Consider the following 24,941-nt stretch of genomic DNA (forward strand, 5'->3'; position numbering starts at 1 on the left):
CCTATCTACCAATAGGTAAAATATTCTTGGTCACAATTCACAACCCTATCTGACACGGTTTATGTTCGATCGGCTCTTTCAGAATGTGTTTTGAAATAGTTAACCCGTGAAATGCAAACCCTTGGATTGCGCGGGACTGAACATAATCTGTACTTGTTTTACTCTAATTGGCAGAAATTCTTTCCTCTGTGTGGAAAGGTTTCATGGCCCAGGGAGAAAGCGGCCAAACCATTACGGATTGTAAAATGTAAAAAATATGTGGGCACCCATGGGAAAACTGGCGAGACTCAACAAATTCCATAAACGTTTGATGTAGTGTCAGAGCATGGGATGAGCAGCGTATTGCGTGAACATGCTTGTGTTTTTGATGTCTATATAGGAGACCATGGACTGCATTACCACTCTGTGTCGAGGCTGTATAGTGTTGCACAATCAGACTTTATTCACTGCTGCTCTCTGACTAGAAAAACCTGTTTGGGTAAAGAAGCGTCCTGTCTGTCTGTGTCACAATCTAATCCAGCAGACCGCAACAGAACCACACAATGAAAACCTTTAACGCCGAACAAATGTCAGCTGTTGGCTTGGACACATACACATACATGTACATACACACACACACATACTGTACATACACACACACACACACGCACACAAATACACAGATGTATAATCACGGGCGTATGCAGGCTTACAAGCATGCACAGACATGCACGCATGGATACGCACAAACACACATTTTAGGTAGCGTTCACACCAGCAAGGTGTCTGACATCCTGTTGTGGTGAGTGTGTGACCTCTTGAACCCATGGGTGCTGTGCCCGCCAACATGAGGTGCTGTACAGCGCCATATAGGAAACCAGTTCAATTGTATAAGTGCTGGGGAAAGGGCTGCATTTGTACCAGAGGAATACGTTTAGTTCACTCCTTCAACTCTATGAAACAAACTTACACACACACACACACATTAAAACAGACATATGGTTCTTTTTCCAAAAGCTATAAACAGTCAGAGGTAGTTTTTCATCTCCATGGCACAAATGCTGGGCTCATTTCATAGTTGTTACTCATTTCAAAAGATAAAATTCTTTACTCCTGGAGAGCACTAATTAATTACTCTTTCCGTGATTTAACTTTTCCATCACACCTGCAAAGCTGGTGTTTCATCCTCTGTGTTGTGATGCTGTTTAAAGGGTAAGGCAGGTGATTTTTAATGCATTTCTTACCATCAACAAATCCTATGAAAATAACAGTCTCGTCCATGTAGCCGATGCCCATTGAAGCCATGTCTCAGTAGCCATAGAACTCTATTGTATTAAAGAAACTATTAAAAACACGTCAAAGAGCCATGCTGCTGCTCTGGCAGCATATTTCATCATTGCGATGCACCGGGCGATCTCAGGAAAGTAGTTCTGTAGCACTGAAAATAGTCCCCGGCATAATCAGAATCAGAATCAGAAATACTTTATTGATCCCGAGGGGAAATTGGGTTTCGTTGCAGTTGCTCACATTCTAGAAGAGAAATATATATAGGCATAGAGAAATTATAAGAAAAATAGAAATAAGAAAATAAATGTAAAAATATGTAAAATATGTGCATTATACTACAATAAAATAAAAATATGTAAAGTATGTGCATTATACTACAATATATAACAACAATAATATAGAAATAAGAAAAATAAGAAATTTGTGGGTGGGTGTGGGGGAGGAGGAGTAGGAGGAAATCCCTGACCTGGGCCTTTCAGTCCTGCTTTTTTCCTTCCCCTTTGTTTTTGAATTATTGCACAAAATTATTACCGGAATCAGTATTGCACAGTTTAAAATATAAGTTATAAATTATGGGGTTATTAAGCTGCTGACAGGGGTGAAATAAGTCCAACAATGTTATTGTCATCCTTTTTTCCACCTAGGCTAGCTGACAGATGGGGTGGGATTGTTTTTGCATAATTCAACTTTTCTTTTCATAATTCATCTGACATTTATAGAGGAGGATAATAAAAAGAATGACTTTTGTTTTATGGGCGGTTATATCATTACTGAAATTACTGTAATTATAATACTACTCATCACCAGAAAAAGTAATAAATTACCTCCTACACATGGCCACCCAAGTCAGCATGGTACACATCTGACCCCCAGCCACTTGCATAGTGCTTGATAGAGGTCATCATACTAACATTGACTGTGACATTAAAGACTTCCTAAGTACTCGTGCCATGAGTGCACATTGCCAGACTGAGCACTGACTGACTGTTGGTTGTGGCAAAACAGATTCTGACAATATATTAAAAAAACTAGTCCTGTCGCTCACTTTTGGTTGAGTGAATCGCGTTCTTTATATTTATTAAACCTTTTAGTTTGAAGTGTAACACCGAAATCCGGTCAGAGGAAACTTGGAGTGAAGAAAATAGTATGTTTACCAGTAATTTTAAATAGACAAACTGAAAGGACTTGTCAGAATCTGCATTGTTCGCGTTCCTTTATGTGCTAGAGGTGTGATTTTCAGACCTGTTTTGCCATATAATGGCAGTGAATGGAGAGAGGAAAAAACACAATTCTCCAATCGCCTCTGCTGGAGCAACAGGTAACAGAGACTTGTCTATTTTGGGGTTATATCACGTCCAGGAAGCTACACAATCCAAGGTACTGCCAAAGTTCAGCATCACTTTAACAGCTCGATGCTCAACGGGGCAGCAGCCCACTCAATTGGTGGCAGGGCAACAACTCGGATGCTGTGCATGGATGAGTGTGATTGGCCACACAACTGTATGTGTGGGGTTAGGGGAGCAGAGGGGAGCAGAGTGGTACACAAATTAATACCTTGTGCAAAAACACTGACGTTGGATTGGCTGTTAATCTGTCAAATGGAAGACAAACAGTCTGAGAGAGGAACACAAGAGCGGAGGAGAAAGGTGAAGCTTTGTACTGTTCAAGTGCTCCCAAAGGCGCTGGTGCACTTGTAAACACACTGTAAACCCTCAGTGTTAAACTGCAGCTGTGTGAGGCTGTACAGAGCAGACCCAGGCTGTGAGCATGTTTGTATGAGGGTGAAGCAGGGTTTTATGGGAGTGTGTTACATTAGTTCCACAGTCCACTCCACACGCTGGCAGTCAAATCTTGTAAAGTCAGTCATTTGATTTAATGGCCTATGTGGGCCTTTTGATATGGCAAGTCCGCAATGAAGTGCTTGTTAGTCCAATAAAAAAGTTTACTGACTTGTAATCAAACTCTATTTGATGCAGCGCAGCATCTTTATGATCAGACGTCAAAAATTGCACGGGAATGTAACCAATGAATGAAGTTGTGTCGTTCTCTGAGGCAGTAACGCATAGTGGAGGAAAAAGTGTAAAGCCAGATATAGACAGGCAGAAGCTACATTTATGGCAATGACATATAGACGATATCAATTATCAGTTCATCTGAATGTGACCTCAGCTTTCTGGCTAACTGATTGCAGTGGTAAATACAAACTATTGATGAGGAACTCAGAAGTACGTTCTCCCGTCGTGTGACGTCATCTAAATTCATTTGCATACAAGAGTAAGAATAATAAGAGATTGAGAGATTGAGAGTGTTTTCCCACTACTAGGTCGCATGGTATAAAATATTTGGATTTTAAAAAGAAAGGAAGAAAGAGGAATTCTGGAATTCCTCCCTCCCTTAACAAGTCGGGTCTGGTATGGCATCATCAGTTTTTCAGAGAGATGTTATTTTGCATCGCTCAGCCACACGGCTGTTTCACCATCAGGAAGCTGCGGTGTTTGTGTCTCAGACGGCATCTGGTCTCTGCTCAGGGGTTTTCGTTCAGTTCCTTTACAGTGGTTTGAGGCAATTATGTGTAAGGGGAAAAGAAGAAGAGGGTGAAGAGAAAGAAAGAAAGAAAGAAAGAAGATAAAAGTCGTGCTGAAAATATCCATACCGATTAACGTTTTTGTTATCACAGAATGAAAGACGTCATTGTGTGACTGATCTATTTGGACTGTTAACTGAATTTTATAGAACAAAATGAAATTGATTCCTATTAACTCCTTGATGACTGATCAACCTGCTCAGTACACACAGTATGGGGTTGGTTTGGACTGGAATGGCCCCGTTTTTTCAGCTGAACCATCGGTGGTCAAGTTTGTCGATATTATCAGCTTTGTTCCTACTAATTTGCGTTCAAATAAGACAAAATCTCTGAGACGGCAGATCAGATCCCGTCCTTGCTAGACACACCTCTGCACCTGTATCCCATCCTGCGCTGCATCACCTTGATCTCACTGTGCAGGTCAGCTGGTCATGCATATCAACCACCTGTCAATGACAAGAGGAAGAAATTAATGCTCACACAGGCGTTGGGTGCTTTCGTGTGGAAAATCTGGCCCAGCTACTGAGGCCTTGAGGTGACCAGTGGAAACTTCTCATCACTCCAGAGGACAGAGCTCTTTAATTTAGAACACATTTTTACCAAGCGCTGGACAGACGCACTGGCATGTTTACTGCGTGCAGGTAATGCTGGATGTCATGTGTGTGCATTTGGCTGTGTCCAGGTGTATGTGTGTGTGTGTGATAGAGAGAGAGAGAGAGAGAGTGACTGTACTTCTACTGCCATGGTAGAATAAAGAATAGCTGTGACTCATGGCCACAGTAAAGATACTGTTTATTGTCTCACCCACTTCAAGAGTGTATTTTTCAGCAATCCTCTTAATATAAATCATTTGGACAGTGTAAATACTCAAACACGGGTTCTCTGATCATCAGGAGTAGCATGTGAGTAATCACGCTAGAGTATAGGAATGCTTAGTCTTGAAAAAAAATGTATCAGGGACATCTTGTAAGTCCTCACCTCATGTCACGTTAGGATCAAAGTCACGGTTTCTGCCCTGTGCCCCCTGGGTTTTCCTCATGACTGCACAAGTGATATCAGTTATCAATACTCCTTTTGTGTATTGTGTATTGTGATCAATTCCAGATTGGCCAATGGGGGGATTTTACATGGTGGTGCTTTTAATTCAAGTCAAAAAACAAACAAAAGTCATTTTATAGAAATTTGAGCCTGGCCTAATCTGAACTTGTAAAAGTTGTGTTCAAGTCACAAGTTAGCCCAAGGGGTGTAGCTTTTTTGCCAATAACATTTGAACCCATGACTAAGTATAGTGAAAGCAGGTGCATCCACACAGGTGTGGTTCCTAAAATATTTGACTTTTGATCTAACTGACCAGCATGTTTAAGAGTTGTGGGGAAGAAAAATGAATCGTGATTTTAGCTACATTTTACTCTGCTGTAGTAATCACACACGAGACGGCTTGACCATCACAATTTCACAAGCTCTCCATTGAAATTATATTATTTTCACTTCGTAATGACATTTTTAAATCGTTTGAGCTTTTATTTATTACATCCGTGACCATGGTGTCTGTGCTTTGGTTTGAGATCTACAGTAAAGATAAACAGACAAGCAACTCTCAGTTGGTTGACAGCAAATGTCAGTTTCATCAAGAACAGGCAATGGAGAACTTCACAGAGAGCAACGCTACAGTATGGTCAGGGTGTATTGCATCAATCTCTTGTCACATCTAACATTGCACATTTTGTGGCTGAAGTGGTGCAAAAATGGTCTGCTGAGTCATGGAAAAGTCACATGATCAGATCAGGTAATCCTTGGCACAGTTCTCAACAAGTGCAAGAGGACTTGTACTGAGCACCTCAAAGGAAGTCTGCAGGCACAAGTACTTGTTTCCCACACTGTGGTGTTAATCTGTCATGATGTGAGGTCTGTTTTCCTGGCATGAGAGAAAGAGAGAGAGAGTGTCACACTTTAAGGGAAGAGGGACACACAGTTGAATGAGAAATGTGAAGAATAATATATGAATGTATGTGAAAAGTTCTGTTTTTAATTGGCTAAGGTTATATTTTGCTGGTTTATGTTTCCTCAGAAACACAAGTGACATAAACACAGAAACAATGATAATCAGTAGACAGTGGAGGCACTGCAACACACACGCGCGCGCGCACACACACAAAATAATACATGGGAGGGGATGGAATTATTTTTCTGTTATTTAATTATTATTATTATTATTGTTATTATTATTATAATTATTATTTGTTATTTAATAATTTAATTGATGATTAATCTCTTGTTACATGCTTTGGCAATATTGTTTGTTTGTGAACTGTCATGCCAATAAAGCACCTTGAATTTAATTGAGAGATAGATAGATAGATAAACTTATAGGCACAAAAAATACACATCTCACTGTTCATTTAGACAACCCATACATCATCAGCTTGTAGCAACAGCCTTTCATGAAAACAACTCATCTGGTCCTTATATGTACCTGTACTAAGGCAGTGAGTGAGTGCGTGTGTGTGTGCGTGTGTGTGTGTGGTCCTCCGATGAAGTGAACAACTCAATAAAGCTTCCTCTCACAATTCTCTGGAGTGAAAGCACATTTTGAGCAAACACCCGTCTCGGGCCTGTTTCTGGTGCGTCTCCGTGAGACAGATGTTGCAGTAAGGTTTATGTAAACCCTATGTGCGACTTCAAACTTTGATGTGGGTTTCTGGGTGTGAAATGTTTAAGAACCCCTAAGATGCAGAGTGTTTATCTACAGTGGAAATCGACCACAAGAATGTCAAAACATGGAGGGGAGATGCGTCACAACACTTCAGTCACTCCCACGTGTCATGGAAACAAACATGATGTTAGCTTTATTAGCTCTATGTACAAAATGGCTCTGTCATTAATCTGGTGCTCTGTGTCGCCCCTCGCAGGCCTGTTGCTGCTAGTGCCTGTTCTGACGACCCCAACGCCGCCCGGCCTGTGCACAGCCTTGAAGACGCTCAACGGCAGCCTCACCAATAGGCGACGATACATGGTGAGAGAGTGATGGCATGCCAGTTGAAACTAATTCTGTCAGTGTTGGCTTGTGGCTGGAAGGTCAGTTATTTTGTGATGAATAGTGTTGTAACTTTTTGTTGTACCCACTTTCCCTCAACCTGCCTTGTCTACAGCATCCAGATAGTGATAGCGATAGTACCAGCAAGAGAGGACGCTACTGTTGGTGGGGAAATTGGTGTCTCTGTAAGTGTATAACTCTCTCTCTCTCTTCTTCTCTGCTTTGTGTTACAGAAGCACAACTTCCCCATCAACTACACCATCAGGATTCACTATGAGGAAGTCTTCAAACTCTCAAACATCAGCAGACTGGTAAGAGTCACCACCTGCTCTCTCTCTCTCTCTCTCTCTCTCTCTCTCTCTTTTCTCATTGAGTAAAATTTGATTCATTGACCTCCTCCATTCTCCTTTCCTCTCCTCTCCTCTCTGTCTTTCCCTCCCTCCTGCCCATCAGAAGTTACGGGTGGAGGGGTTGGAGGAGCTCGTCCTGCAGAGGTTGTGGTTCCAGGTCAACCAAGGCGTGTTGAAAAAAGTAAGGATACAAACCTTCCAATTAAAGATGCTACACGTACGATTTTATCCAGTGCAATGACTTTATTTCACTCAGGAAAAGTTTGCTATGGATTCCTAATGGGAGGAGTGTCCGTTTTCCATCTTTTTGTTGGCCATTGGTCATGTCTGACGCAGAAACAACTGACGCTCAGAGTACAATCTGTGCTAGAATACATTTTTTGGACAAAAAGAAAAATAACAAAAAAACCTACTGTGAAAATCATCAAATAGTTAAAAAGCCACATCTTAAATTTCAAGCCAAATAGAAAGTATAAGCCAAGAGTTTTCAACACGGAGGTTTTTCTCCCCTCCTTCTGCCTGACTTCAAAAATACAAAAATAATATGCATGTTTAAGGTAAGAAGAGAAGTGAGAAATTGCAAATAACCACATTTTACAGCAGCCTATGTTACTGCTGCCACTTACCAAGGCAATCTCACACTATGGGACACCTCATTATCTATGCATACTGTCGACCAATCAGAGCATTCATTAATATCTGGCTGTATTTTACATCTTTTACACCGGAAAGTAGATTGTATTTCTAAAACGATTTGATTCTGTTGACAGCCAGAGGGAGTTTCTCAAAGGGCGTTGGTCATATTTCCACAGCACTGACAGTTATAATATTTTGAGAAACTTTACATTAACATCTCCTTTGTTAAACACTACCGTAATATTTAGAACTCTAATTCTCATTCCTTTCATTCCTTTCTCTTAATATTTGTGACAAATTCTAATACAGGGAGGAAAAATGGGACGGTTTCCCCTTACAATCGCACCAGTGATTTGTTTCATGCTTTGATCCAGTACAGGTCGTCTCCTGTTAACCGGTATTAGAGTTCTGTGAAAAAATGAAACAGCGGCGGTTATCACCATTCCTCTAGCAATGATGCATTTAGAAAAATCCTACACCAAGATTTACACTGGCCCAAATACAAGTTTTCTTTCTTTTCTTTTTCCTTTCTTTCACTTTGTGTGACACTGATCTGGGGCTGTTCAGATAAAAGTCCTAAAAAGGTGTATCCTTGTGTGGTCTATGAAACGTGTAAACAGATTTTATGACTCAGAGTAACAAATATGCTCTTCCTCATCCAAACTCTGCGTCAGACAAACTTGTGATAAACTGTTAATAAATGCAAATTTCATTAAACTCTTAATCAATTATATAAACATACAAATACTTAACTAATAATCAATGAAAATGTAAGATTCCGATAAACACATTTTTGCTAAACTATGAATTAATCCAAATGGGCTCTGATAGAAGACTAATGAATGCAAATTTAAGGTTCTGATTATGCAAATTTAAGGTTATGATGAGGTACTAATGAATGCAGATGTAAGGTTGTGATGAGGTACTAATAAATGTGACTTACAGATCATCCGGGTTCTGCCAGAGAGACACCCTTCCCGCCCGTACATGGCCGAGCTGGAGAGCCGCTTCAGGGACGCAGAGGGGGTCTTCGTACAGGCGCATCCCCCAGAGGTAAGCCAGAGTGCACACATTCACATCACGGCTGGATTCAATTCCCCCTCCAGTGAAGCCATTCAGTGAGTGGATTTCCCTCACAGCTCAAACATCCAAGAACGTTTGGCAAGAGATGGACGTCGAGCCGATTAAGAAATATTGAGAATGATCGCTTATTATTAGCAGATGAATTCTGCAGCTTCTATTTACTAACCTGACGCGCCAGATGTTTTGTTACACAGAACCATCTGGGAAGTCGTCCTTGGAAACTGTTTGGAAAAGGGCAGGCACTTTCAAAAAATACTTGGCAAAAGTATAAAACATCTTTTCCATCCAGAAAAGCCTTCAGTGCCGTTCTTTGCTCTTCTTTCAATGAAGAAATACTCTCCAGTTCAGAAATAACTGATGTTATAGCAGCATCTACGCTAGCCTCTTTAGGAGCCGCCATTGTTGTGAACGAACAGTCGCTTCTCGCTGTCGGCACACCTAAACCACGCCCGTAGCTGCCCTCATAGGACGCTGATTGGTCCGAACCACTGTGGTTCGGCCACAAATGCATAACTTGAAGCCTGGCAAGATGGATTCTCGCGTGATCGTGATCTCGCAAATCCAGCTGCCTCGCAAGGTAATCTATTTACGGCCTTAAAAATGATTTCATTAAAGGTCAATTTATCCCAGGCATTGTTCATTTATTATGTAAGATATTGAGCTTTGATGACTGATCTTCAGTCTTACAATATTTTACCACAAGTAATTATGTGGTAGACAAAGGACCATTCAGTTTTGATTATGGTTCTTCATTGACCTCCATGTTACTCCATGGTATCAGCAAAATAGAGCACTCACAACCAGTACCTCAGTTTCTAAACGCTTCCACACATGAGCGGACATGGACAATTCACATGCATACATACAGTCACCGTCACCACGGCGTCCTGAGGCCATGAATCGTCATTGTTGATATCTGTAGAGAGAAAGTGAAGCAGACAGAGAGTGTAAATAATACTCTAATTGCCCTGGGTTTGTTCCACATCCAGCCTGTTCTCTCCTGTGGTTTGCACTTGGTATGTATTGTTTCTCACAAATGTGAAAAATGGGGCATTTCTCAATCCTCATTTCCATGTGTCTGATTAAGTAAGGCATGCAAAGGTGATGAGATGTTTACAACTTTCATTTCTCTGATTATAGGGCTGGCCACAAGGCTAACTACTCTGTTAACTCTGGATTACAGTAATTTGGCTCTTAGACATTAGCCAGTCCCTAGTGGGCTACCCCAACTTTGTGGCTCGACTTCCCAGGTTTAACTGTAGAATTCTGGACCAGACTGTAGCTCTGTATGGAGGAATATTCAGGACAAATTAAAATGAATAGTGAAATAGTGAAGGTTTCTCTGAAGCTTTTCTGACTCTGAAGAAACAGACCGAAGACCGAAACATCAGTAAAGTGTGTGGGACTCTTTCTACTTAGAATTCTACTAAGAATTCTCTGAAGCTTTTGCAATGGTATCGACCCTCTCTGACTGTGACACTGATGATGCCGTGCTTGACAACCTGAAGAAACTTCCACAGTGAATCAGGCTGCATGATGGAGCTGTAGCAGGGACACTGCTCACCCTGCGGCCCGTCTGTTGACATTCCTGCTGAATCATTGAGCATTATGGATTGTGGCTTGAAAATTCATGAAACAACTTGTATCAAGCTAGCTGCTTCCCACTAACTAATAGTCCAAATAATTCCTCCATTGCTCTGGCCTAAATGATGCACTGTGAAAAGAGGCTACATTTGCCTTGGGTGAGTTCTGGCTAAATATAATCCGGGACTGAGAATGTGCAGCATGAAAAGCATTAATGTGGTTTTAGAGAAGCTTTGGTCTTCCTCAAAGTCCTGGGTTGTACAGTATAGATTGCACACTACCTCCCCATGTGATCTTTAACCAATTAAAGTTAATGAAAGTCCCTTCTGGAATATGAAATATTTCCAGTATCATCAAAGTATCTGGAATGACTGATTATGAACGGACGTACCATTACGCATCTGTTTTCTATTGAAATTCAACTCGTGCTCTTTCACAGTCTAATGTGAAACAGATGAATTATTATTGGAAAATACAGGGTGTGGACAAAATAGACAGAAACACCTATGAAACACCCACAAATATCAGGTATCTAATAAGGAGCAGGGCCAACCTTTGCCTTCAGAACAGCTTCAGTCTTCCCGAACTGAGCTGTCTGGTGGGATGTTGGACCATTCTTCAAGAATGAAAGCTGCCAGTTCTGTGACGGATGAAGGAGGAGGATTTACCATTAGGCAACTTCCCGTAAAGGTTCAGCGATGTTTAGATGTGGTGGTTGAGGCCGTGGAAAGAGTTTGACTTCATCCTGGTGTTCATGAATCCACTCTTGAATGTGTTTAGCAGGATGTATGGGGACACTGTCCTGTTGGCATATGGGAACATCATGAGGGAACAGTGTTTGATCCCTCACTTGATCATGTAAATTGCCTCATAATCCTTGGTTGTTATACGAAGATGCAGAGCAATCATCAGAATGAATGACTGTGATGATGGCCGCCCATACCACTACAGATCCAGCACCATGTTTAACAGTTGGCTACAGGCATTTTGGGTTAAATGCAATGATTTTCAAGACTGTTCCCCTTGCCACATTAAATAATTTAGCAGTTTTTGTGGCTGATTCATCTGCAATTTTTGGACTGTTTTCACCTGTTTTGATCGCTGTTATTTGTCTTATGTTGCTTTGAAAAATTAAGTGCTGAATGTCAGACCTTTTTTAAAGCCGACACATGCTGCTAACTGGTGTTTCACTTAATATGTCTTGCCTGTGTAGCGGCCTTTGTAATTGAGATTTAATTACTGAAAAGTTAAAAGCCTTTTTCATGTAATATGTCGATTATTTTACAAAGCATGGGTAGCAAAACCGAAGAGAAAGTACTAGAAAAACATAAGCTGTTCTGGGACCAATAAAAAAGGTCAAATAAACAGAACACAAATCACAAATAACAAGCAACATAACTTAATATAACAACGTAACAACAACTGCAACTGAACAGAACAAACTATTGACACACTGGGGAACATTTATACTGGCTGGCCAAACCAAGGCAGACACATGGTGGAAGACAGTAACATAACAGTTCTGACTTTTACGTTTAACACTTAATACGATCTCACATTTTTTAGTTCAGTTTACATTGACATGGTATGTCCCAACATAATAAACGGGAAAAAGATATCATGACGTGACGAGAACTGGTATCTTTCGCAACCCCACTTATTTCAATCTTGCCGCGACATGACCTCCAAGAAGGCTTTTGTCTAACATATGGAGTGCCTGTCTTTGCCTCTGAATTATTGTCAATGCTCTGAGATTGATGGTGTTTGGAGGAAGTCAAACCAAGTAAAGATGTTATTTGCTCTGACTCAGCTGCCGCCTTGGTAGGCTTGAAGATTAAGACATCAAGAGCTCGCCCTGACCTCGTTAATGAGATGCTATTATGTCTGTGAATGCGAAAGAGAGGCCAAGGCTTTGGGGAGTTGAGGACAATGAAACGGTGGTTAAAATTGCCAAGGAGTCACTTCCAAAAGAAACAATTGATTTCAGATTACCATTTGGCGGACTGGAGTGCTATAATTTATTCAAAGAGGGACTTGCAAAGAAGTGGCAGGATGAATGGAACAATGAAAAAAAGAGGGAGGCTTTACATTTCGGCCCAAGAGTCTGTATAAATGAATAGTGCATATATGGGAGGCGACAGAAAAGATGCTATTAAATTGATTCAACTAAGACTAGGGCATTGTGGGTGAGTGGGTAAACATCCAGGCAGGCTATGTGAATGTAGCGGTCCAGAGACAGTACAGCATGCTGTATTTACTTGTGGGAAGTATAGTAAAGGTGGTGAGAGTTATTATTGAAGGAATTAGCCAATTTAGGAGTTTCTTCTTTTTCGTTCAAAACTTTGGTCAGTCGAGGTAAACATCATCAGAACATTGAAAGAAGAATTTAGAACTTTTTACACATTACAGGCCCATATCCTCGGGTATATTACAGGCAGAAGATGCACAGCTCCCCAGCAGCAGCGGTAACTTAGAAAAGAAACTACATAAGAACAATTCAAAACAAACATAAAAAGCCAAAATAGCAGTATTGACATTACAATGTCAACCAAAACTGCTGCCCCACTGGCCAAGTCTGCACACAGCTGACAGTGTATCCTACTTAAGCCAGACATTTTTTCATCACATCCCCTCGTGTGTATGTGTGTGTGTGTGTGTGTGTGTGTGTGTGTGTGTGTGCAGGTGTTCCAGCAGGAGCTTCCGGACAGCATCCAGGACATTTGGGACCGGCTGACAGAGGAGCCTGACAGAGTGCCAGAGTCCAGCTGGAGATACGCCTCTCCCAAATCCCTCCTGGACAACTTCCGCCGCACCATGCAGTGCCTCTTCACTGACTGCTTTGCCAGTACAGATGCACACGATGACTGTGAGTACGGCAGATGCAATGTGTAAAAACTCTGTCTGGGGTAACTGTGTAACTCATGACTCACGATAAAAATCTCACAAGACTATAAGGCATTATAATGTGAGTCATGATGTGATTGTAATGGAATAATGGAAGACTAGCCTGTAATACTATTAAACAATAATAATAATTTTAAAGTAATTGTAATCATTTTTATTTAAATAGCACAAAACACAAAGTGCATTACACATGAGTAAAGAAAACAGAATAGGAAAAACTAAAAAAATCATTACATAAAAGCAAGTTTATAAAAATGGGTTTTATTAAATGATTTAAATGATATATGAATATGATATAGATTTAGCCAGGCTACACTCCAAAGTCTAGGAGCCCCCTCACCTTTTGTTTTTAATATACATGTTGGAACAGCCAGTAGGGACCCTGCCAAGGAACTCACACTCTGATCTGGTTCATATGGGCTCAGACTGCTGCCAGACACATCCGTGCCTCAAAATGAACCAGTAAAATCCCAAAACCCATCATGAAACCAGCAGGTAGCCTGTGTACAGACGCTAAAACCAGGGGGATGTGAAGCAGTGCACAAGAAGCAAAGTATCTATCTCTCTCTTTCTCTCTCTATGTGAGGCTGTTATAGGCCTACTTGGAGAGAGAGAACTTACTTGACTGACCAAACTACTAGTTCAGCATTGTGCATGTGTGTGTGTATTGTATCTGTGTACATGCTTTTACATGTCCTTGTTTGTTTGCAGTGTGTCTGTGCATGTGTGTATGATTAATCCATCGCTTTGGGTCACCATGGACAGTCCACCTGTTCAGCAGATATCAGACAAAATATTGCACAGTTTATACAGTATGGTAAATGTGATGCTATCCAGGTCCTTATCAGTTAAATGAATGACGCATAATTACTGCAGCGTCAGTGTTAGGCAAGTTAGCCGTCCAGGCAGCGGAGGAAACGAGGAAAGGAGGAAAAGTTAAGATCGGACGCTACCACTTTGTGGAGAGCAGCGTAACAGGCAGCCATTGGTTTGCTGTGATTTGATTGGCTTACGATTAGAGAGAGTGTACGGTGGTCAGCAGGGACAAAGTTTGAGAACAGGCAAAGAGCAAAGACTGTATATAACATTCAGATGTTACCGTGTCAAAAAGTGGTTAGTAATTATTATTATTAGTAATAGTAGTAGTTATTAGTATGCCTAATTTTCAGTTCAATGTGACTGAAAATGATAGAGCAGTTCACAGTTATAATTTCCCCACGCACTGCCCATCACAGGTCACTGCTAGTTGACTGGAATAAAGTTATGTGCGGTCATCGCTTTATGTGCGTTTATTGTACGCTCCAACACACCGTCCAAATGTCAAATGGCAGTCTAGAGCACAATTACAGGATCTGTTTTCCAGTACACTGCGGTAGTATAAACCACTTCTCATTAGTACTGCAGCCAACATTTTACACATTTTACATTTTACTAGCAAATGGCAACATGACGTGGGGCGAGAGCCATCGCTGCCCTCCTGTTGGCCAAGCAAAGAATATATATTGAATTCCACATACGTTATTTAAGACTTGTTACACGGCTGCGTTGAGAACTTAATTCTCATTGGCCGTGCATGAAGGCATGCCAAGGCCTGTTATTTCTGAATTACAGGCCGCTGTTTCATACAACAGACCGCTGTTTTATGTTTCTATGGTTGCAGTTGTGCCAGGACTGTTTTTTAATTTTGTTTTTTTGGTTGAAGCTTGTCAGTTGCTTTTACTCATTATGAAATCATTTTAAATCAGTTTTCCATGTCAAATGGTTCATGTCTTTGGTAAGTAGCTGTGTAATAAGCAGGATGATGTACAGCCAGCCGGTCATTACTGCTAAATAAGCCCCTTGAGGGTGAGCAGAGACCCCACGCAACATCATTTAGGGCCGGGTTTACATGTCACGCACACCACAGTACAGACCAGTCACTGCTCCAGCAACAACCCAGTGAGAAGTCAGCCACTTCTACTTACTGTATGTTATACACCTGGTATCTGTATATAGCCTTTGTGTATTTATGAAAGAAAAGCAAAGATGTACACATTTAAAATTGCTTGCAGTAAAACGGTAAACACCATAAAACTTGTGATAAATCACAAACATTGGTGGATTTCTGGCCTTGTAAATAAGCTTAATGTCTCCATCCCATCAACTCCCACAGTTAAAACAGAAAACAGAAGTAGTACATAACAGTAAACTTGACCTCAACTTAACTTAGCGCTTCATTATGCACCATAATTAAACATAAATCTTATGGCTTAATTCACTGTGGTGAAGTAGCTTAGGTACACTTTCTATAGTTCATAACACGAGTTTCAAGGAAGGAGATGCCTAGACCACCAAATGCATAGCACAGCATGTAGGAACATGCTCTAGTTACAGTTACAAATGTATGCAGTCTGTGTGAAAATCAATGTTTATAAGGCAGCTGACCAGGCACATATTAAGATATGCTCATTTTATCCTTTACTAATTGATTTCTATTTTGAATTTAAAAACATATACACTATAAAATACTATATGTGAAATAATAGCCTGTTGAATATCCCCTTACTAACATCATAAAACTCTATTTGAACATGTTAATGACCTTTCTAGGTGCTCTAGGGGTATGCATTATTAGAGTGGCATAGAGCAATAATAAATACACAAAAGCCCTCACATCTAGTCTTCACACCATCTAGCATCTCATAGGGGCTTAGCCTGTGCATGCATCCTCACAGACGCACCCACACACTCCATCAGCACAAACACACAGAGCCCAGCTCTTGTTGAGGTGCTTCTTCTGGAGCAGCTAATAAGCAGGACTACAGTGGAGTGAAAATCAGGCGCATTGCCACATCCTGCACCCAAATTCCCTTCGGCATTATGCAGATGCATTAGTAGGCAAGAGGGCAACTCAAGAGTCAAGAACTGGCAGAAGTCTAATCAGGCTTGTACTCACTTGCAGCCAGTCATTATATTATTATATATTAGCTAATCTTAAGATTGACTGATTGCGGAAAACAACAAATTGGCTGGATGGTGGGTGCATTTCTGAATATCTCGTTTGTTGTGTCATGCGGTGTTATGTGTACATAGTGTGATGTTGTGCAATTGTGATGATGTATAATGTGGACTATTTTTTAAATGGTGCTTTTTATTGGCCTGTGTAGGACATTTTAGATAGTTGTAGTCTATTTAAAAGCCCAAATAGGGACATGGGTTGGAAATTATATTTCAATTGTGAAGTGTAATTATGTTAACTGCACTGACTCCCTATCAAATAAACTACAAAATAAAATAAATGCATGGTGTAGAGACTGCACAGTGGTACACACACTCGTGTCAATTTTAAGTTTCCTTTCTGGGCATGTGCACGGTTTATATATGAGACCCCTGGAATTTATCCTATTGCCACTTCACCTCTGCTATAGGCAATGTAGCCCATCACCACTGCCTTAAAATGCTGCCCACATGTCTGAAGGGCTCTTTGTTGAGCTTCGCTGTGGTTTGGTTTTAATCCTGTGCTGCCAGCATGGTGCGGTTGAGCAAGTACAGACTCCCTCCATATCAGAAATGATATCCGACTCCCCAAAAAGTGGTGAAACACGAGGGAGGGAGAGAGGGAGAAAAGTGCTTGAATCAAGCGCTGTAAGTCCTGCATGCAGTATACCCATATGGATCACTTCTACACCCCTGACAGTGCTGACAGGCTGTTGAGAAACTTGACTCTCGCAAGGAACGGGTGGGAAAACAGAACATCCTACTAATGTGTTGAGAATAATGCTGCTCTGGCCGGGCTCCTTCACACTGGCTGGACGGTGAATATCAGGATTAGAGGCATACAGATGTTTGCTGTTAGAGAGGCCCTAACATCTGGACATCGAACACACTCACACACACAATAAACGCATCAATCATCAAGCAAACACTGCTACACTGTCATGTGTCTCCTGTGGGCCTTGAGCCAGCCCGATATATTCCCCCCAAAATGTATTTTATAAGGCAGACAGTATGTAACGCCACATACGAGTTCCATATCTTTTCAATTATACGTTTCTACATATGTTCTCGCTGTACTGTCAAGAACATACAGTATATATATATATATAACCTGGGAAATGGGAATATAACCTAAAGCCAAAGATGTAAGACTCACATTACAATCACATCATCTACACTGAAAAATACAGATTTCTAATGTAACTTTCCATGTGTGTAGACTCATGACAGACGTATGAGACACCGAAAAGGGGCACATTATTTATTGGGTAATCTTTGTATTAGTTGATGGATGAAGCTACATGCTGCAATACATGTATGTAGGGAAACTTCCCATGAGGTTCTTATTCCTTACTTCATCTTTCTGGAATAAACTCTATGGGAGTTAAAGGAGACTCAGCTGGAGTGTACATGAAATCACTGCATTGACTCTGAATGGGAATTAACCAAACATTTTTATGGGTGTTGAGACACTAATGCTGCCAGTGTTTTGTGAATTGAACACTGGTTTCTAGTTTTGATGGAATTCATAATCATTAGCTGTGGTTACATGAGCCATATTTTTTCATTATTAATGAAATCATTCTGATTGAAGATTCCCCCGCAAGTGTTTACATGAGCGTTAAATGATTGCATAAGTTGTGCGTTCACATGCTCCAACGTATGTAATCAGAATAAAAGTTCCTGATATGCGCAAACTGAATCCGGCACTGTAACATGGGCTTATGTTTTTAAAAGATGGACCTGCGTCAGGTGCTTTACTGCTGTTCTTTGTGATGAAGCAGCAGTTTGATCAGAACATGCGACTGCAACAGTTATTAACCGGGAGAAGTCGAGAGCGGGATGAGCTTTACCGCAGCACAGCATTTCAAGCTACACAATTCATACTCAGGCTAGCATTTGCCAATTGATCTAAGATAAGACAACTCAAACCAAAATATGTTTTCTAAATGAAATACAACCCACCTACATCAAATCTAAAAGTAGAGGAATTATACAATTTCCTAAGGGCATCAGTCAGCAGACGTGTTCCATATGTGAAAAGATATATTTTGTGTGAAATGAAGAATATGTTTAGAAATCTGTCTCAGAATATACAAAAATTGGGCAAAAAATGTATCTTTTACATGTAGATGACTTTCATTCCAAATGTATTTTGAGAGGCCAAAATTTGGCTTGCAGATAAAATGTAAGAAAAACCATTACCTCTATAGGTGCCTCACTGTCTCAGAGAGTCTGCTGTGGTCAGGAAATCAGCCACTTATTGTTATTTGAACACATTATGACTCAGACCCAAGTCACTGTGGTTTAATCTTAATCCTATGCTGCCAACATTTTGGTTTAGCGAAGACAAAAGATATCCGCATCTATCTGCAACTATATCTGGCTCCCCAAAGTGGTGAAAGTTGAGAAAGGACAAATGTGCTTATGTGAAGTACTGTATGTCCCGTGGGCAGTATTTCCATATGGATCACTTCTGAACTCGTAAAAAGTACTGACAGGATGCTGAGAAACTCTGGTAAAGACAGTGTTGAGCAACATCTTTGCTGGAGGGAGAACAAAACATCATGCTGCCCTGGCCAGGCTCCTTCACACAGGTTCAGGTCCAGTGTGTTTGTTGCACTAATCGAACACATCGAACGCAAAATGTCAGTGCATCAGTCATCAAGCAACAGTGTCAATGAGAAGAGAAAAAGGGCTATACCCAACTCTCTATAGCAGCAGTGTGTACCTACAAACACAACAGCACATGGGCTGCACTCCACACTCAATATTGTTGGCACACAGATGTACATTTACCCCATCACTAACTTAACACAATTAAACACTAACAAGGGCCAGTCCTCAGCTCTGTGTGAGTGCAAAAATGTAAAGCACTACCACATTTGCTGTGTAGCCTGTAAAAATCACTGTTTAAGCTCTGTAAAAATCCTCCTAACTCATCTGCTTCTCTTTATCTACATCTCCTTTGTGATTGGTAGAGATTTAATAAGGGAAATCAATAAGGGATAATGGCTTTTACCTGGATTCACATCATCAGTGCACTTTATCAGACGATTAACTGTCCCTAATGTTTTGAACATTGTGTTAACCAGAAAAGGCTTTGCTCTAATTCGGTTATTACTTGTGGTATGTGCTGTTGTGTTGTTTTGGTGCTGTGTAGTGTGTGTGTGTTTGTGTGTAAATATGAAGCAGCTTCTGGAACAACTAGAAACATGCACGCACACACACAAACACACAGACACATACAGTTCATACTGTAGAGTTCAATGAGAAAATTAGTCACGAAAAAGACAAAGTTAACGTCAATTCAAACTTAACTGGAGATGACCTGAGGCCGGTTTGATAAGTCCAACTTACCAAACTCTTGTAGCAAAGTAGAATCACAGCTGAATTCTCATAGACATGAAAAACCTGAAAAGAATGCTTCAAATTAAGATATCAAGAGTCTGTTAGTGTTTATGGGTCTTTAATGATCTCCCAAAAGTGACCACTTCAGTCCCATTAGCATCATTTGTCTAATACATTTGGCATCCTGAAATGGTGAATCATGAACTAAAACAGCTGTGGGGCGGTTAAGCTTTAAGAACTTTGTGATACAAGCACCAAATATGGCTTACAGGAAGCGCTCTATGGTAGAAAAAGATTCCGATATGGAGCCATTGTAAATTTGGCCCCCGAGTGCCACGGTGGCCGCCGAATAGCATCGACTCCAATGGTGAAGGGACTCATGATGCATCTTCATCTACTGCATTTCCCCATGGCACTGTGAGCTCCACAAACACACAATGAAACATAGAAAATACATTTACACAAAGGTAATTATATGAGACTTTGACAGACTCAATGGCCTATTTAAAAAAACAAAAACAGCTGATGTAGCATGGGGTGGGGGTTGACGGGTATATCTAATGTCTTGAGATGATCTGTCTGTTCGTACATCTAGAGTCATTTAGTGAGTGTTCATAGGAAGCAATCAATCAGCCAACCAGTCAATGAGCAATGTAGAGAATGAAGGAGTGAATGGATAATGGGTTTTCTCTTCTCGTGTGTTTTTCAGACTGTGGTGTCGCCTATTGGAGGAAAGGCAGGAAGAAACTCTTACAGCCAGAGAGCTGAGAAGAAGCCGGTGGGGTGAAGTTGTCCCTGTTGATACTGATTAGGGATTAGTGTTATAATCTCCCTGAAGGGTAAAAAGGACAATCCACCCTGAAACAAGAAAGTCCAGTCCTGATTTGTGAACATCAAGAAGTCTCTCCCACAGCTACAAAAGAAAGCCAAGACTGTCTTGATGATGTGATTAAGCAACAATTGACAGTAGGAGAATTTGTGGATACAGTACCAGTACCCACAGTGATTTTATGGGTATATGGACACTTTTCTGGTATAAGACTTTTACGTCTACAATGAAATAAAGCTCATTTGGGAGTAAAAGCTCCAATTCCCTGTCAGTGGGGAAGCCCCAGGTCTTTTGTCTCTTGGTGGCATCTCAGTTCAGAGCCTGGCACTCAGGTTTCTAGCTTTGGGAGAGACTTCTTCGTGTTCATGTATTGACTGAATGGTCGTGTGGTCAATTTGACATATGTTCAATAGGACTGGATTCTGTTTTAAGGTGGATTTTCACTGTAAGTTTAAGAAGGAGGGTGTGGCGGAAGCTGCTGATTCCTGGTCAGCAAAGGGTTTTAACTTCACCCTGGACTGAGGACGTCGCTGTTGCTTTGCCATGTCTCTGCCCACAAAGCCCGTGGTGTGCTCCGGTGGACCCGCACACTTCACCACTGAGACCAACACGAGAAAGTAAGAGAGGCTAGACATTGATTTCATCACATTGAGGAAATTCAACATTCAGCTGACTTGTACCGCGGGCCACAATTCTTTTTTTTTCAGGACTGCTTCGATCAAACACCAGTGAGCCAGAACAGAAAGAATGATGTACATGAACTGGATTTCTTAGCTAAAGGCAAACTATGATAACTGCTGTTTTTCCGGAGATCTGTTCTCACATTACTTCCTCGCTGTGCATTGTACAAACACTGCACAAACCTAACTTTACTTTGCTTATCTACAGCCTACATTGAAAGTGTTATTTTTAGAGCGTGCGCTGCTCCCAAAGTAGAGATTCAAAAGCTGTCGAAGCCTATTTATGCCCCATACCATGTAATTCTTTCTATATTATGCACAAAAAGTGGAAGCTCTAAGCAGATTGTTGTACAATAATGTCTTCTTATAGATTTCCATCCAAACCATGCATTTGTACATTTAGATCTGTTTTGGAGTTTAACATATTTGTCTGTCTCCACTGTCAGCAGACTGTAAAATAGTAACAAACTAATGCTTAGAGAGAGACCGGTAACATTGAAAGCCAATCAGCTGCAGCCTGAAAGTATCCGGTTGTTTCTGTTTTAGACCTTCGATTGTATCAGCTTTACAACATCTTGCAGCAGCAACAGGGTGAAAAGCATGTGACAGGATGAGGCCAACAGTGCGCAGACATATGGTTTGGCGTGGCTTTACTCAGATATTAAGTGTAGGGACATGATCGCACCACCGCTGGAGGATGATACAGCAGGCCTGGTACCTGACACACCTGTGGGATGCCATGCCATAGACAATGACACATCTCGCCTGCCTGATTTAATGATTTTTTTTACTCATTCACGCACACGCACATACACAGACATCCTGCAACCTGCTGCTAGCATTTGTTTTGCTGTTGAATGCTAAGATTGCTAACTATCCATTTTTTTATTCGAAAATACAAAAAAAGAGTACTTACACATGAATAGAAGCAGACTAAAATGTAAAATGTCAAGGTATGAACTCTTCAAACTCTCCCTATTTTGACATATTTTATTATGTATATTTATATGACATTGTCAGCTGTCAATATATGCATTTTATGTGTTTTAAATGTATTTTGCTAATGAATGTGTTCTGTGACCTGCCTATGTATATATTACTGTATAGACTGTTATTTGATGCAAGAGACATTATAATGTGCCATACAACAGAGGTGGAAAGAGTAGTGAAATATTACAGTGAAAGTACTGTTACATCAGTTGATCTTTACTCAGATAAAAGTAAGAAGGCTTGTTGATTTTAAGTGCATGCCAAAATATTTCCCCAAAACTTAATGGATAACCTGTTTTGGCATGGACCCTACAAATAATCTGATGGGTCTTTGTCTACAATAGCACAGTAAAGTAAGTACAGAGAATATTTAGTTACTTTCCACCTCTGCAATACAACACAATGCTTATCGCCAAAGCTCCTGTACAGTCTAACATTTATGTTGAATGTTGTTGCTGTTGAATGAAAATCTTGTATTACCAAAAAGTCCGTTTTTAAGGAATTAAGAAAAACAGCCATATTTCAGATAGGCCTAGACCTCGCATTGTTCAAGTTATCCAATGCCTTTTGAATGGGTTTATTAGTCTGTAGGGCTGTGAAGCTTGCTCAGCACATAAAGGATAATGCAAAGGTTAAATCCAGGGAAAACTAAAAACCTGAACAAAACATGAGACAAGATAGGAAAATATAGGCTCACCAAGGAAATTGGCAGCATGCTTGCATGAGCTATGTGGCGTTTCTGCTCTTTCTCAACTCTTACTGCAATAATTACCAAGAAAGCAACCATAATCACAGTAAAGAACACAACTATACTAGTTACTAATACACATTTAGACACATGTATACTGAATGAATTTTTTTCTTCAAAGCAGTAGCCTACACATACATAAGAAAACGGTGGTGTAGATGAGGGTCGTTTCAGTAACATTTTAAGCAAAACTAAATCATCTGATGAGGTAGATTTGTTTTCAGCTCAGGTAACCTAAACAAACAGTTGTTTTTGTTCTGTTTTTGTTAGGAAACCGACTCCAGCAAGCTAATTTAGCAAAGCAACTAATGTCGATGTACAGCTACCAGCCACTTATAGCTACTAGCCACTTAGCGGTATCAGTAAAAAAAAAAAAAGATCAGTCCCGAGCCAAAAACATCACAGAAAATAAGCATGTGTATTCCATGCTGTTGAGATAGCAGAGTTTTAAGTTGAGTAATGCAGTCAGCTAATTCTTAGTAGCTTAGCTGTTGTCAAGAACTGAGGACCACTGATATGGCTACCAGAGGTGAATTACATCACCTGAAAGACCTCAGTCATTATCAGCACAGTTGGAATGCATCTTTGATCATATTGCTTGGCTGAAACTTCCCATTTCATATGTAGGTTCATATGACCGTGTAACGTGTCCCTCGGGGTTACAAGCCTGTTATTACGATGTCCCTCTTGACTGGGAAGTGATAAACTGGGATTTCCTTCAGCTTGATTGTTCATGCCTGGCACATAAGAAAAATACCGTACTGTATGCAATGTACAAATAATTGTACATTGAGTCATAGGGCTCACCCTGGGCCTTCTGGGAGGTATTTGACCGACTGCCCCATGGGAAACTTATTTAGCCAAGTAACTCTACCTGAGGCCCCATACATGTAAATGCACTTCCTTTGGCCGGGGGGCATTCCTCTTCGGCTAACTGGCAGAGGTTCATGTTCCTGAGACTGGAGCTCCATCACATTCAGTCTGGTACACTCAGAAAAATTATTAGACTGTGAAATATCCATCATCCGTCTATTGGGAATCCTATCTGGAATCACAATGTATGTCATTCATTCATTCCTTCATTTTCTGACTTTTGCCAAATACTTAGAACAAGAGAATAATATTTTCAACAGGTTTTGACCTGGTTCTGACAGATACGTTTGCACTCTCTGTCAACAATAGACTATTGGGTATTCCCTGAGGTTATTGTTTAACTGAAAATCAAGCTTCTTGCTCAACAAGAAGTGAACCCAAGAGGAGTGGCTGTTTCATTCTCTCTTTTTTTTTTTTTTACTGTTTTTTTGTTTTCATTATTTATTTTATTTTCCACAAGGTTTGCAGGTGTACATCAACAAGTAACCTCTGTCAATAACATAACATATAGGTATACCAGGGCATTGATAGACAGGTAAATAAATAAAACAGGAAATAAAAAAGCAAATAAAATATATACTTTTTTTTTTCCCCCCTGTAATAAATTCATAACTTAACGTTTTAGTCGCAATAAAGCGGTGCCATTATAACTAAGACAGTACAAGATACAGTACAAGATACAGAAAAGTAACAGAAAGCATACACCTGCACCTTTGATCGCTCCTTACCCCTGACCTACCCCATCCCCATGGGTCTTTCTCTAAATTCCACTATACATGCAGGATATTTCCTAACAGAACGTTGCAAAATAAATAAGGAAACAAAATAAAAAAATTAAAATTTATATCATGGTTCTAGCTGCATTGAGTGCCTCCTTCCTAGCCTCGAGCATAACCTGGCCTGCCCCATTCATCCTAGCAACAGAGAGCTCCATAGATAAAATCTCTATTAAAGAGGGATTCCACTGATGAATAGAAAGAGTGTGCGGTGGTTGCCACCTAACCGCCAACATCTTTTTAGCAACAGTGCATGCTGATAGCCACAGCTGTCTTT

The 24,941-nt window shown here is 40.5% G+C and overlaps 1 protein-coding gene across 1 annotated transcript in view; it reads left to right on the forward strand.

Annotated features, from left to right (window-relative positions):
• Positions 1-23,156, forward strand: part of il34 (interleukin 34) — a 36,126-nt gene extending 12,970 nt beyond the window's left edge. The window contains exons 3-8 of the mRNA XM_071905801.2: positions 6,760-6,863; positions 7,118-7,195; positions 7,338-7,415; positions 8,816-8,923; positions 13,220-13,403; positions 20,478-23,156. Of these exons, the coding sequence (XP_071761902.1) occupies positions 6,760-6,863; positions 7,118-7,195; positions 7,338-7,415; positions 8,816-8,923; positions 13,220-13,403; positions 20,478-20,536 (611 nt within the window). The 3' untranslated portion in view covers positions 20,537-23,156. The remainder of the gene's footprint in view (positions 1-6,759; positions 6,864-7,117; positions 7,196-7,337; positions 7,416-8,815; positions 8,924-13,219; positions 13,404-20,477) is intronic.
• Positions 23,157-24,941: the final 1,785 nt, after the last annotated feature.

This window comes from Centroberyx gerrardi, chromosome 4 (assembly GCF_048128805.1).
Source record: "Centroberyx gerrardi isolate f3 chromosome 4, fCenGer3.hap1.cur.20231027, whole genome shotgun sequence".
Lineage (NCBI taxonomy): Eukaryota > Metazoa > Chordata > Actinopteri > Beryciformes > Berycidae > Centroberyx > Centroberyx gerrardi.